The 14,427-nt window shown below is 49.1% G+C and overlaps 6 protein-coding genes across 8 annotated transcripts; 3 read left to right on the forward strand and 3 right to left on the reverse strand.

Annotated features, from left to right (window-relative positions):
* The first annotated feature begins 5 nt into the window (after nt 1-5).
* On the forward strand, nt 6-3,609 carry H257_14963. Of its 2 annotated transcripts, XM_009842910.1 has the most exons (8): nt 6-237; nt 297-688; nt 775-1,122; nt 1,565-1,730; nt 2,349-2,468; nt 2,560-2,642; nt 2,956-3,070; nt 3,166-3,609. In XM_009842910.1, exons 1-8 carry the CDS (start codon nt 21-23, stop codon nt 3,522-3,524), a joined length of 1,800 nt encoding a protein of 599 aa, XP_009841212.1. In that variant the 5' UTR covers nt 6-20; the 3' UTR covers nt 3,525-3,609. The 2 variants fall into 2 exon arrangements, with proteins under 2 accessions (XP_009841212.1, XP_009841213.1); XM_009842911.1 differs by lacking the exons at nt 2,956-3,070; nt 3,166-3,609 and having other exon boundaries at nt 2,560-2,901.
* Nucleotides 3,610-5,406: 1,797 nt separating this feature from the next.
* On the reverse strand, nt 5,407-8,030 carry H257_14964 (hypothetical protein). The gene is made up of 8 exons (XM_009842912.1): nt 7,993-8,030; nt 7,706-7,944; nt 7,507-7,621; nt 7,268-7,462; nt 6,782-7,012; nt 5,937-6,183; nt 5,752-5,861; nt 5,407-5,691 (listed from the first exon to the last, which is right to left on the reverse strand). Exons 1-8 carry the CDS (start codon nt 8,014-8,016, stop codon nt 5,557-5,559), a joined length of 1,296 nt encoding a protein of 431 aa, XP_009841214.1. The 5' UTR covers nt 8,017-8,030; the 3' UTR covers nt 5,407-5,556.
* A 188-nt stretch (nt 8,031-8,218) lies between these two features.
* Nucleotides 8,219-11,297, forward strand: H257_14965. Of its 2 annotated transcripts, XM_009842913.1 has the most exons (6): nt 8,219-8,626; nt 8,691-8,905; nt 8,959-9,163; nt 9,236-9,406; nt 9,478-9,651; nt 9,709-11,297. In XM_009842913.1, exons 1-6 carry the CDS (start codon nt 8,245-8,247, stop codon nt 9,921-9,923), a joined length of 1,362 nt encoding a protein of 453 aa, XP_009841215.1. In that variant the 5' UTR covers nt 8,219-8,244; the 3' UTR covers nt 9,924-11,297. The 2 variants fall into 2 exon arrangements, with proteins under 2 accessions (XP_009841215.1, XP_009841216.1); XM_009842914.1 differs by having other exon boundaries at nt 9,236-9,651.
* On the reverse strand, nt 9,633-11,309 carry H257_14966 (hypothetical protein). The gene is made up of 3 exons (XM_009842915.1): nt 10,763-11,309; nt 10,434-10,713; nt 9,633-10,199 (listed from the first exon to the last, which is right to left on the reverse strand). Exons 1-3 carry the CDS (start codon nt 11,263-11,265, stop codon nt 10,032-10,034), a joined length of 951 nt encoding a protein of 316 aa, XP_009841217.1. The 5' UTR covers nt 11,266-11,309; the 3' UTR covers nt 9,633-10,031.
* An 882-nt stretch (nt 11,310-12,191) lies between these two features.
* On the forward strand, nt 12,192-13,490 carry H257_14967 (hypothetical protein). The gene is made up of 5 exons (XM_009842916.1): nt 12,192-12,469; nt 12,526-12,646; nt 12,697-12,856; nt 12,917-12,986; nt 13,047-13,490. The coding sequence occupies exons 1-5, from the start codon at nt 12,208-12,210 to the stop codon at nt 13,394-13,396; spliced, it is 963 nt and encodes a 320-aa protein (XP_009841218.1). The 5' UTR covers nt 12,192-12,207; the 3' UTR covers nt 13,397-13,490.
* Nucleotides 13,379-13,869, reverse strand: H257_14968 (hypothetical protein). Its single transcript, XM_009842917.1, has 2 exons — nt 13,693-13,869; nt 13,379-13,649 (listed from the first exon to the last, which is right to left on the reverse strand). The coding sequence occupies exons 1-2, from the start codon at nt 13,837-13,839 to the stop codon at nt 13,443-13,445; spliced, it is 354 nt and encodes a 117-aa protein (XP_009841219.1). The 5' UTR covers nt 13,840-13,869; the 3' UTR covers nt 13,379-13,442.
* Between the last annotated feature and the right edge of the window lie 558 nt (nt 13,870-14,427).

The raw sequence follows: 14,427 nt of genomic DNA on the forward strand, positions 1-14,427 counted from the left end.
GTGCACTTTTGCATTTCCAAATGGCGACGGCAAGTACAATCACCGCGCCGCCGTCGATGGCGACATCCTCCACGTTACCGTCGTCGACATCACTGCACATGGAAATCCGCATTAAGACGCTCAACGACCACACGTTCTCCCTCACGGTGCCGCGCGCGATATCGATTCGCGACCTCAAAACCACGCTGCAGGGCACGACGTCAGTGCCCCCGCAGCGCCAGCGACTCATCTACCGAGGTACGTGTGAGCATCCTTCCTGCACGCGAGACATCTTCTCATCGTTATTTATGTTACAGGAAAGCTTCTTCGTGACGGCGACTTGCTCAGTGCGTACAACGTCGAGGACGGGCACATGGTGCACATGGTGGCACGACCCGAGCGTGCGCAACAACAGCAGCAACAGCAGCCCACGTCGCCCCCTTCATCATCGCTGCTATTGGCACCTCTGCACGATACCGCCGAGCTTCTCCAGTCTCGCCTCGCGCGGCTGGATGCGTCCACGGCCAGTTCACTCGCGACGATGCGCCAGCGACTCGGCGCAGCCGTCGACTCTGGCTTCTCGTCGATGCCACCACCGTCGTCCCAAGTCCACCACGACCGCCTTCAATTCCTGCGGTCGCGATACGGCAACCCGCATGATGCGTCGCCGCTAGCGAGTGAACCAGAATCCGAAGCGTCCACCGCCCCCGTAAGACAGACCAAACCTCGTCGCATGCAAGCCTCTCTCTCTCGTGATGTATGCTCTATGCGATGAAACCCACTATTGATGCCTAGGTTCTGCCGTCGGTGGAGCACATTCGTCAAGGCCTGATGACCGTTCAATCCATGCTGTCGCTGCCCGCCACGTCATCTCGTGACGACGGCTTGTCACCGGCGTCGGCCGCTCCTATTCGCCGACGGCAGTTTTTTATTGGCCAATGGCTGGACGTCAAGGACACTGTGAACCAATGGCTGGAAGGCACGGTCCTCGACTTGAACGTCCACCAAGTGTATGTGCATTATCATGGATGGCCGACCCGATGGGACGAATGGATCGACGCGACGTCGCCGCGCTTGGCGGCATTTCGCACGCGGACGCTGCATGCAAATACCTCCCGCCATCTCTCCCCCGCTCCATCCTTGGTACTGTGTCATCTCTTGCGATGAATATATATACTATTAATATATATATATTGATTACTCCAACCCTTGATGATCATGACGCTAGTATGTGCATCTTGTTCATATCGGTCTAACTTTTTTGTACTTCATCCAAGTATATATGTGATTATAGTGGAATTTTATATGATACTTGAATTATATATATATATGCTATAGTTTCGTATGTCCTTTTTTCGCCCACATGTTTACTACTGTATACTATATGGGTGTTGTACATATATTCGCCTTGTTCTCTCATATGTATCGTGGAGGTTATGTACTACTTGTAATATTCAAGTATCTCAAACATCGAGATATACTTTGAATATTCTTTTTCGATGTGTTTTGCAACTATACTACTATTTATCGGGTCGGTGGAATATGAAAAAACGATATTTATATTTACAGATATATATCGGTATAGAGTAATCCCCAGCAAGTTATGCCTGCTTCCGCCGACACACCCACGACGATCCGTGCGCTGCTGCCGCAAATGCGGTCCGTGCTGCATGAGATGCTGCCGTTTGTGGATGCTTTAGCAGCCGCCGTCGAGTCCGAAGCGGCGTCCGTCGACACTGGCGATAGCGACGGTATGCTTCTCATTCATATGTCGAAGCAATATGACAATTGATTTGGGGGATGGGTGAACACAATCCTACTGTATGTGTTATCTATCGCTCTCTTTCGATATAATAGTATGGACTGTATCAACTATACTCACCACCGTACAGTACAAAACAACACATACTGTATGTATAAATATATAATATTTGTATAAAGTTATGTGCTCTGATCTTCATTTTATATTTTTGTGTGTGTATTTTTATATTTCATCTTCTTGATTCGAGTTTCAATGGTTTCATACATTTTTATTGTTTTAGGGCCACTTCTAAACAGCTATTTTTTCTATTTTTAAATATTTTGACAATTTTTCAAACGACAGCTTTTGTGTGTTTGGCTACCAAATCTGACATATATATATGGACATATTACGTCAATTTTCTACTGTTTTCAAAATTTACCTACTTGAAATTCCATTCCTCCATGGCATCCAAAAGTCACATCAAAATATTTTGATAATATTTTCTCACCTCCGAAGCTCTGTCAGAATATTATTTGACATAAGATATTTATTTTTGTGTGTTTTTACTTCATTATTTATTTGGAGTTTCAATGGTATCCGGATGATTGATAGCGTGTCCTAGTAGATGATATGGGGTCCCAGGCACCTCAAATTCGCGAGCTTGTGGCGACCGTGGCCCCGCTCTTCGACCGCGTGGGGCGGCTGTTGGCGGACGCGGCGCCTGCCGTCCAATCCCTCGCGACAGGTATGTACAACTCCCGTCTCTGTCCGGATTGAATTGTCGTGTGGGGCGTCTTTGTGAAGTATCTGACGGATATATTTACTTTGTTTCGTAGCTCGAGAACCACGCGACTCTGCCTGGAATCTGACGCGTGGCGGATCTGCTACCTCGGATATACCTACGTTCCGTGAGCTGATTGTTCGTCAAAATCGATATATATAGATATATATATAAACTCTGTCGAACCCGTTAGATTCAAATGGATTCCAATATATATTCAAAAATGTTGACATGATTTTGGTGGTGTATGCTTGTCCTTGCAGTCAAAATGTGGATTTGTGTGATGTGGTGGTGTGATTCGCTATAACTCCATCGATCACTACATTCCCCTGTGCAGTGTCACATACTCCGATGGGGATCGGGTCGTTAGCGAGAATTTGATTGGCCACTTGATTCGTGTTGTGGGTTTTGATTGGTCGATCGAATTATGACCCTATTCTGTCGAGTGTAGACGGTGCCGAGTCCTCTGACGACCGCGCCGCCGCCGTCCATGGGGCGTCGCAGCATCGACGTGCACATCCACGCGATCCTCGCGCCGACTTCCACGGCCTCGTTCGGCTCAAATGGTCAGTGTCCATACATTATTTGTGTCTCGATACAAGAACCTTCTTTTTCTTCCCTCGATACAAGTATGTACATAGTTTCAACCGATCGAATATAGACGCGGATGGGATGCAACGGTGGCGTGAGCTGTCGGAACGGCTGTCCCGACCCCGCATGACATCATCTAGTCCGCTGCCGCCCCCCTTCTTTGGAGGGGGGGGCGTGGCCGTGGAGACGTCACCGCCGCTGCTGGAGGAGGTGCCCAGCAATGTCGGAAGCAACGACCTCGTCGACAGACACTCGTCGTTTCCCGAAGCAGCGGCGCGCACGTCATCAACATCGGCTACGTTTCTGGATGTGATTCGACGCACGATGCACCACATGAGTCCGTCGCCGATGCAACTGCATGACGCAGGAAACATGACGGAAAGCGCCGTGAATATGGACGAAGGCGGCGTCGAGGAGGACATGGAGTAAACGTTTGTTTGCAGAAGTACAGGAGTAGCCCCCCCGCTGTTGTTATATATATATATACATTTAACCACATTACCCATGGACCACGTACATGTACTGTATTTGGTACGATCTCTCTGTACATACTGCAATCGATAACGTCATAACGTCAAGTTACTATGCCGTCGTCGGTCGTCATCTGTGTTGGTAAATTCGGACGATTTTATAGCAGTCGTCCACGTCAGGCCACCTCACTCCTCCTTGGTGTCGACATGACAATACAGTACTACAGTACCCCTCGCATCCATTCCTTGACTTCATTGGCCGCGAAATAGAAATATATATATATCCTTGACTTCATTGGCCGCGAAATATATATATATTGGCTGCCATTTTGAGCATTGCATGCCCCATGCAAGATGCAACGCCCCAAACTCAACGAGGTAGCAACTTGGACGGTGTGCTGTCACTGGTTGGTTTCCGGCGACGATGGCGTTGTGGGAGGACGTCACGACCCAAGCCGACCGACGACGATATGACAGCCTTGCACGTATGTGCCAATGGCCCCCACAAAGGGTTCTCGTCATCGCAGGTCCCATGGCGCTGTGTCTATAGTGTGATGGCCACGGTTTGCATGGGGGGCATGTTATAAAGGACTGTTGCCGCAATTCACAATCAAACATTATCACATTGGCTATGGCTTACAAATGCCAAGTCAGATTAAAATATCGTAAAACAATCGCGCATTGTCACAAATATACATGAACCCCATGCCTGTAATAACTGTACTATATTCGCTTATTTCCACCTTGTCACAGTTACTGGTATTTATATGATCATGTACATGAACCCCCGTCGTGATAACGAGACATCACATGCTGGATCATCGGGGTCGTCGACGCACGACATGCGGGTTGTGGCCGTTGGGTCGCCCAATGCACTTTGCTGTTCACGTTGTCCAGGATGGTGCAGGTGGCGCTCAAGTCTCTGGCTATCTCCGATTATTTAGTATTACTAGCGGGGTTAACAGCGTCGTTGTTGTTGATCGGAAAGTCCGGTCGCGACGCCCTTGGTCAGGCTCTCGTGACCGTGTTCTTTATCACGTATAGGAAGATCTAAAAGTTCTCCGTCCGGTGCGCTACTTGTTTGGGCTAGTGGTGCTGGTGGCGTATGGGTGATGACCTCCGACTACATAAGAAGAGATCAATGGACAGGTGTTGGCTACGTCATGGGTGATGACCTCCGACTACATAAGAAGAGATCAATGGACAGGTGTTGGCTACGCTACAGCTCGGCGCGATCATGTATCGGTGTATGAGACCTGGCTCGGAAGTCATGCGCTGGAGAGAAGCTGTATGACGAATCTGAAGTAGTATTGCTGCGGCGAATTGTATGGACGACGAGCAGCGACAAGATAACAGGTGGTGATGGTGAGATATTGCTATTTCAGAACTCACAGTGTCACATGTACACCTATTAATAGTACTCACGAGTCCTACTATTAATAAACGAAGGAGTATTAATAGTACTTATATTTAAAGTAACATGAGTATTAACAGTAAGGCTGTAAGAATTAATACATAGCTACTGCATACTAGTATCAAAACTACTCGAGGCAGGATAGCAGTCATATATGGAGGTATGGACAAATGAATGGACCAATCCACTTCAGACGTGTGAGATTAGGGCTAATCGCGCAAGGATTCCCCCATACAGTACCAGTAGCCAAGGGAATTAATTCATAATTGATCATATCTATTTCATGGGGCGTCATATGTTGCTCCTTAACGTTAGCCACAAATCCGAGGTTGATGATTGGGTACTGCAATGCTTATATCCGTTCCAGGCGTTCGTAAATTCGGACGATCGTGTGATTCCCACAATTACTAAACACAACAACCTCACTGGCACTTGGATGGTAATCCCACGTCATATATGTTGGACTACACAGTTAGATAGCTGTTGATACGGCAGTCTCTATGGAATCACGCGTGGATCCACGGTCTTATAGAACTATACTACCGTGGCTACATCAGGCATGCCAGGTGTGTGTCAGTCATCGCCGAAACGACGACGAGTTGCTGGAGGACATGTTGAGCCTCGTCGTGGTGCTATCAATGTCGTCGTCCCCTTCGTCGTCTTGCATTTCTTCCAAAATCACTTGGTCCCCTGTTTCCTTGTTTTGGGCCGTCTACGCCACACACATCATCCATCGTGAATTATATATATAATTGCAGTCGTTGGGTGGTACCCGCAACACGTGTACTTCCGCTTTCAAATGCGCAATCGCGTCGTTGGACTGACTCAATTGCTTCTTCAGGTCGCCCATCCGGAGCATATGCTCTCGTTCCACTTGCACTTCTACATACACCCTGGCTCATGCAACGCGAACGACTACTACTAGTAGCACTAGTATTACTACTAGTACATCCGAACCTTTGAAGCGCAGCTTTTTCACGCGCGTTTGCAGACAGTACCGCGCCCACGAGAGGAACGCGAGGCGGCCCTGCCCGCGCTTGGCGAGGATCGTGCTCGTGATTTTGGCTGCTTTTTTGCTCAATCGGTCCTCGCGCTTGGTTTTGGCAAACATTTTCCACGCCTGGAACACGCTCCCGATACTTTTGAACATAGACTGGATCAGCTTTTGCAGCACTGCTTGATGTTTGTTGAAATCTTGGTCTTTCTACAAATATATATATATATATGTTGTCAAATGATATGGAATCGCCAGCTACCACGGTACTCATATCATACAGTGTATATATCACACACGACAATGAAAATGTGATAAAGGATGAATATAAAGTGTGTAGGTGGCTTCGATACAGTGTCCAGTGGATAGTTTGCAGCGATTAAAGGTGCTGGGAGCAGTAGCGAGTCGAATGAACAAAGTCAGAATGTAGGGATATACGACAAATATCACGAATTCAGGGGTAGTGTAGGATAATAGAGATATTGTGGGAGGATTCGGAGCGAATTTCTAGACCCCATCACGCCGCCGTGACAAATCGAATCACACGCTATTGGCTAATCGAATTTTGAGTGGATCTGATTGGCTCTTACAGAAAGGACAAGTATATTCAATCAATCAGAACTTCCAGCGTGATTCAATATGAATAAAAACAATGGTTCTTCTGGTTAATAGCGAAATTAGAATAATACTGCACACGACATTCAAGGTGCACGGAATTTATTTGTTGAGCAAAATGCAAACGCACCAAGAGTAGAGGGGCCAATATATATATATATATATATATATATATATATAAATCTTGTCCTACCTTGTCATTTTCAAGGCGGAGTTCAATAAAATAAGGCATTTTCTGGATAAAAAAGCTGATGGCGCGGGGCGTGTGCGTGTCCTTCGACGCTACGACGTCGTCGTCGGCGAGGTCCGACAAGATCATGCGCAGCAACTCGTCGCGGAGGGCAAAGATGCTCCACTGGTATCGTTTGAACGTGTCGGACGTTGCTAGGGCAAACGCCACGCGCTCGAGCAAGTTGCATACGACCTAAGCATAGGATGCAAATATATATGTATATTTCAACTATATATTTATATATATTTCAACTACATATATATATATTTCAACTATATATATATATATATATTTTAACTATATATATATTTCAACTATATATATATATATATCAACTATATATATATATCAACTCTATATATTTATATATATCAACTATATATTTATATATATTTCAACTATATATATATAGTTGTAAAAGGGCAAAACGTCGTTTCTATATATTACCGCGGCGCGGAATCGATTCATGGGGTGCGGAAACTTGGAACAAAGCCGAAGCGCTTCTTGCAGCTTGATTTCGGCAAACGCCCCCAACGATTCAAACTGCATCGCGTCGTGCTCGTACGTGGCAAGCCAGTCGTCGAGCGACAGCAAGCCGAACGACGGCAGGGCATTTGAGAGCGATGGCGATAGCTGGACGACCTACGACGAAGTGTGATCATGAAGGAGACCGATAACGAGCGTACCGAGATGGGATGGAGGAGGGGGGGCTCTGGGGCTGCCGACTTGCGAGGACGGATTCTGCTTCTGCGCTTCGACAAGGGGGTGGTGGGAGTGGGTCCAATGTCGATGGGAAAGTGACTGGACGTCGGGTATGAGTGAGTTTCGGGTGATATGACGATGATGGTAAGGTCATTGATGATCATGTATGTTGTGGTACGTTACATGATAGGAGGACGGGAGGGACTGGTACCCGCTATCTTCGTAGGAGACGCGACGATACCATTCACATTGCCACTGCTGATGGGATGTGTTCCGCTAGCTTGGTTGACACTGCCTTGTATGGCGAAGGCTCGAGGCGGTGATGAGATGGGACTGTCCTGCCGAAGACCAACCAACGACGGCTTGCCCGTACTGTACTGTCGGGAGCTGGGACTGCCGGCTGCTTTGCCGTCTTGGCGCGCCTGGAACGAAGCTCATGTGCAAAGCGCATCATCAGAGCTATGGCCTACCTTGGCTGCCATCGCGTCGGTCATGGTCGTGATTGCGCCAGATACATAGTAACCGTTTTGAAACCCTAATGTACGACACTCCGTACATTAAACCTGTGATATTCCATACCGGTACATTGTGTCGCTTTGACGACGATCTTGGTGGTAAAGTTTGCATATTGATTTCAACGGGTTATTATTTCTCACGAGGACCTCTAGTAGTCATTCCCTCCCCCTCATTTCGTGAGCCGAATCCCAGACGTCGCTGCCGAGATGACCGACGCTGCTCCGTATCCGCCTGCCGTTCCCGCTTCTGCGCAAGGTGGATACGAATACGACGATCAAGACGTGGAAGATTACGCAGGTCACCACGGACATGCACAGCAGCCCCAGGATGCAGTCAAGTTGTTTGTGGGACAAGTACCGCGCACCATGGACGAAGACGAGCTGCGGCCCATCCTGGAAAACTTTGGTCCGTTGTACGACATTGTGATCATCCGGGACAAAATCAGTGGCGCGCACCGTGGATGTGCATTCGTGACGTATTGTACCCGCGACGCCGCCGAGGCCGCGATCGACACCCTCCACAACCAAGTAACGCTGCCCATGTCCCCGAACCCGTTGCAAGTGCGTCCTGCTGAGGGTCAAGCGGGTGGTACGTCGTGTACTTTAGTCGATCATTTGATCATTCCGTGTGCATCCTAAACCATCTTGCCTAGCGTCCCAAGAGCACAAGCTGTTTATCGGCATGATCCCCAAGCACGCAGACGAAGCAGACATCCGCGGCGTGTTTGACGTACACGGCGAAATCGAAGAGATTTACATCTTGCGACACCCAGGAACTGGTCAAAGCAAAGGATGCGCCTTTCTCAAGTTCAAGGACCGCCATGCCGCGTCTGCTGCCATCGACACCATCAACGGTGCCATCACGATGGTAGGTCGTTCCCCACCTGTGCACGGCGCGTTTCCTCACCCGATACCCATTAGGATCGAGGGACCGCACCCCTTGTCGTGAAGTTTGCCGACAGCCGCCGCCAACGCATCCAACGCGCGCGCAACCAGGCGGCGACGTCCGCGGCTGCATATTGGCAGATGCCCCCCGGCGCCGCCATTCCCTTCCCGCAACTGCAGCAAATCCAACAGCAATACATGCAGCAAATGCAAGCGTTTGGGGCCCAAGCCGTTGCCCTCGGTACAACAACTCTGTCCGTGGGATTCTTTATATTTGCGGCGGCTTGAACCTTGTGACATGGTTTCTTCTTAGGTGGTCTGCCCACGCCGCCCCAGCCGCCCCTGACAACCACGAATCCTGCGGCATTTATGTACTACAATCCGTACGCGATGCCGCCGCCCGGAGGGGGAGGGTACCCCCCTCAATCGTTCCCCACTGTCCCCATCGGTGGGGGCTTTCCATTGGATTCGCCAGCGTCGGCTGGTACATGTGCTTCTGATTCCAATCGATTATGTGTTCTGATTCGATTCTGAGTCTGATTCGTCGTCATCTAGACGGGGCACGCGCGTCGGCGCAAGTGGAAGGCCCGGTGGGGGCCAACTTGTTCATTTACCATTTGCCCCATGACTTGACAGACGCCGACCTGGCGACCGCATTTGCGCCGTTCGGCACTGTCATCAGTGCCAAAGTGTACATGGACAAGAACACGGGCGAGAGCAAGGGCTTTGGTACGTCTAGTATTACTAGCAAAGGACTACTATCTCTCTCTCTAATACTGTTTGTAGGGTTTGTGAGCTACGACTCGGCGCAGGCGGCGGACGCGGCGATCGCGAGCATGAACGGGTTCCAGATTGGGTCCAAGCGACTGAAGGTGCAGCACAAGCGGGTGCACCACCGTGGACTCGGCGACGACTACCTCGACCACATGGACTCGGCCGGCGGCAGCGACGAGTTAGGACTAGAGCACTCGGTGCAGGCGCTGCACTTAGACAACCCATAGACGACCCCTCCCTCCGACATCAAGTTGTTACGCATGTGTGGATGTGGCGACGTGTAGTAGAACGTAGTGCAGTGGTGGAGAAGTGTGTAGGGTGTGTTAACACATATGTTATGACCATTTCGCGAGACACCCGAACACGGCATACCCAAACAAGAGCAGCAGCGTCTTGGTCGGGTCGCTCCGGCCATGGCCAAACTCCAACGGAATGATCTCCATCACCGCCACGTAGATGAACGTGCCGGACGCGAGCGCGAGGCAGATACCCGCCGCCGCCGACTACACAACATGACACAAATATGGAAAATGACGATACTGCAACGGTCCAGTGGAAGCCAGACACAAAAAAGAACAAAAAAAAAAGAACGTTTCGAACCAAGCATGATACAAAAAACGCTTTTTGTTGGGGATTAAAAGAACAAAAAGACAATAAGAACGGAATGAAGAATGCGGATTAAAAGAACTAGTACGTATTAAAAGAACCGAACGAATCTGGTAGGGGGCGGCAACTACCTCTTCGGACGATTCAGACTCGGCGATGCACCATCCGACGACAATCCCAAGGATGCTCATCATGGAGAAGAGGAACATGTACGCGATGAACTTGCCCTTGTGCACCTGACTCTTGAGCATGCCGCTGCCGAGGGCGAATGCCGCCAATCCCTTGTGGAGGATGATCGCCAAGAACACGCCCCACGCAGATGTGGATTGCGCGCCAATGCCGAGTCCTTCCAGCACCGAATGGAAAGAAAGCGCGACAAACAGAACGAACGCGACCGCTCCAGATGCGTTCCTGGAAGCGCATATGAGAATCCCTCAAAGTAGATACTGGGATGGAGTACTTGTCAAAGGCAAGGTGATCGTCGTCGTCGTGCGACTTCTTGCGCTTCTTTGGTGGCAACGTGGCGCCTTCTACTTGTTCCAAGAAGGGGGCGCTGTCGATGCTGTGGTCATCTTCCGATTGATGGGGTTCATGAGGATGGTGGTGGGACGTTGACGAGCTGCCCGTAGGCGACGACGCGGCCGATTGGAACGAATGCGCGACCTGCTCGACCACCAACACGCCAAGAAAGCCGATGGTGCAGAACATTTCTGCATATGGAAATGCGTAGATGCCTTCGTCCACCGTGGACCACTTGGCCAACCCTGGGTTCTCCATCGCCGCGTGCAGCAAATGCATGAACCCGCCGGCAAGGAACACGCCGCCGCTCACGCAGTTCAGTCGACTCATAAGCTTCCGATTCTGCTGGCGGATGAAAAAGGGCAGGATGCCACCCCCAAACCCCACGATCCATATGCTCAATAGAGACACAAGCTTGAATACGGTAACGCCGTCCACCGCCATCGTTCGACGTAGGAAAGGGACGAATGACGGATGGGAAGATTTTGGGGATTCTGAACCGTAACAGTCATTGTTGATTGGTGGAATCTTCGAGGATTTGACGAATGAAAACGCAGCATGCTTCGAAGCACTGCACCAATTTTTATCAAGAATACTCCTACTACTATTAATATTTTAGTAGTACTGATTTTCATATCGAGTGCTTTGCCGTACTGTATTCTACTACTGTACTGCACACACTACTGTACCTATCTTCCCAAGTACTTCCTCGGTTTCGTATTACTGCCACCACTTCGAAGTGGCACTTTTTTCGTATTACTACCACCATTTTCCAATACTAACTGTTAATCATGTAGAAATTTAATATCCAGACAGCATCCGGACAAACGAAGTTCGATGAACTTCGAATATTTTTATTGAGTACTACTGTTCAGGTCCCCTACTTTTATACACATTTCGAATTTTTATTCTGACAACGTTTAAACAACTTGAGTTTTGACAAGGTAGATTTCATTTTCGCATGTGCGCTCGATATACTAGTATACGGAGTACCATTTCATGGTCGAATTTCGAGGCTTGGTCGCATCAAATTTGGGCAAAATATGAATTTGTGCCCTTCCGAAGGCAAATGGTGGCAGTAATACGAAACAAAGGAAGTATTATAGTACTTCGTACTACAGTAACGTTACGTAGTACGTTAGGCTTATATTCCGTTGACGAATGCAGAATGTTACTTGGTAGTATGAACTTCCAGGCTTCATGAATACCAATAATATATGCGTGCCATGCATAAATATTATCAGAGTTTAGTAAGCCTAGGAATCAATTCCTAGATTTTAGCCACCCAGACTTGTAATTTGTATGCAATATAATAATGGTTGCTAAAACGAATTGACACTTGTGATTGGTCGGTCTGTGGCATTTGATCATCATTTCAATCAAGACATGGGATCAACCTGCGTTCAAGACATCATTGACGGCAACGAGTCCAAGGACAAGGACGACAGCCAAGACACAGAGGACGAAGAGATTGGTCTGTCGGAGGAAGAGGTCGCGCACTTTATCGAACATGGCTACGTGTTGCTCCGAAATGCGTTCCCAGTCGACACCGCCGCCGCATGCAGGGATTTTCTCTGGAATCGCATCGAGCAAGATGGGGTCAAGCAACACGATTGCGCAACGTGGCCCGAAAAGCATTGGATCTCAGGTATACACAGGCAGGTTCGATGTACACAGTTCTTTTACCATTGACACTTCGCGTAGAATCGTACGACGACAAGACCGGATCTCCATGGACCGAAGTCTTGACTCCGCGGTTAAAGCGCGCCATGGATCAGGTCTGCGGCGAAGACAGATGGATCCCCTCCGACCTGACTTGTGGATGGTAACATTCTCGCTCCAAACATCTTCGAACCTTAAGTTCATGCAACAAAGGTGGGTGCTGACATTCCCAGGACATGCCATGTTGCCGTGGGGACCGGCAGGTCACTGGCATGTTGACGGCGCGCGGTACATCCATCACATCGACAGCAAGGAATCGGGCTTGCTTCCCATCTTCCTCTTCTCGGATATTGCGCCTGGGGACGGCGGCACTGTAAGCCAACACCAACGTCGAATCTTCGCAAGGAAAAATCCCCATTAACCAATATTCCAGGCATTGGCCCCAGGATCGCACAAGCATGTGGCGCATATTCTCGCCGCTGCAAAGCCACATGGACTTAAAGGTACGCACGAAACCTCCCGAGGAAATATCCCCAAAATCCCAAACATGACAAGTCGTGAAGGCGGTCAAGTGAGCGCAGCCGCGAAAGGGTGGGTCAACCAGCACAAGCAGTCGTGGGTCGAAGTGCAAGGACGTGCCGGCGATGTGATGCTGACGCATCCGTTCCTCATCCACGCCAGGAGCAAGAACTGTGGCGCGACGGTGCGCTTTATGTGCAATCCCAACGTTGGATTGAAGGAACCGATGCAGTTATCCCATGCAGGACAAGACGGGGAAGACAAGGATGGGGAAAATTCCTCCACGAGGAAGCACTCACCCGTCGAAGCTGCAATTGTGCAAGCGTTAAGCGAACCTAGCACAGTCAGCAGGAACAACAAGCGCAAGAGGGCGCAATATGAGAGAAACGTGTAGACAGCCTGATGTTAAGGAGAACGATAGGACGAGTCTCCATCTTAGCTTAATGATGGTGGTGCTTCTGCTTGTAGCGAAGGCCGCAGTACTTGCACGTTTGAGGCTTGTCCGACACGATGTTCAACGCAATGTACTCCACTGGGTGGCCCAAGGCGCCTCCACCGCCGTCGCACACAGCCACGTCTGAATCGACTTCCACCACCGGCACTTGGGCAATGCGAAGTTCAGCGTCACTACGATGACGGTTCGTGTCCTAAACATGAAGGATCAGACAAAGAAGCCTAATGGACAAGCACCTCAAAGGGGGTCTTGAGGTCGTAGATGGTGGCATACCCAGCCACTTGCTGCGCGGCAGCAAAGGCACGAGGGACAGACGTCTTGACCCCCGCAAATCGCACAGGGGCGGCAGCGCGGAGCGCTCGGAACACTTGGTGGCCACGCATTCGATTTCGAGTGACTGGGGCGCCAGAAACTACTTCATGCCAAAAGAGGGTGCATGTTCATGATTGGTCGAAATTGTCTATTCATATCCGGAACGGCTGGAAGAATCTAATTTAGATATAAATGAAAAAGAAGGATTTCAAAACCTCCTACACTGTATAACCTCCCTATTACAGTACGTTTCTCAAGTCGTGGTTTAGTTTACCCAAAATTTGGACTTTTGATGCTGATTCGCCAAATCTATCAATCGATTCTTTGCACTGACTTTTGTAACGTTATGAAAAATCCTCGAGTGTCACACTAATTTAAGTCACACTCTAATTCGACGTTGAAGAGTGGATTGAATTGTCTACTTGATTCGTGATCTGGGTTTTGATTGGTCGATCGATTGTCTGCAGATGTGGTGTTCGAATCAACTTGACAATAACAGTGAATGCATATATGGGAAGTGGAATGGGGCGTCGATTTTACCATTTTGCAACTTTTTCCCATAGCTTTCGAATCTATTTGATCCTATTTAAGCTTGTACACACTATACTTTACAACGATTAGTATATATATGGTTTTGCCCAATTCGGAGGGGTGGCAGA

This window comes from Aphanomyces astaci (assembly GCF_000520075.1).
Source record: "Aphanomyces astaci strain APO3 unplaced genomic scaffold supercont1.64, whole genome shotgun sequence".
In the NCBI taxonomy this organism is placed as follows: domain Eukaryota; phylum Oomycota; class Saprolegniomycetes; order Saprolegniales; family Verrucalvaceae; genus Aphanomyces; species Aphanomyces astaci.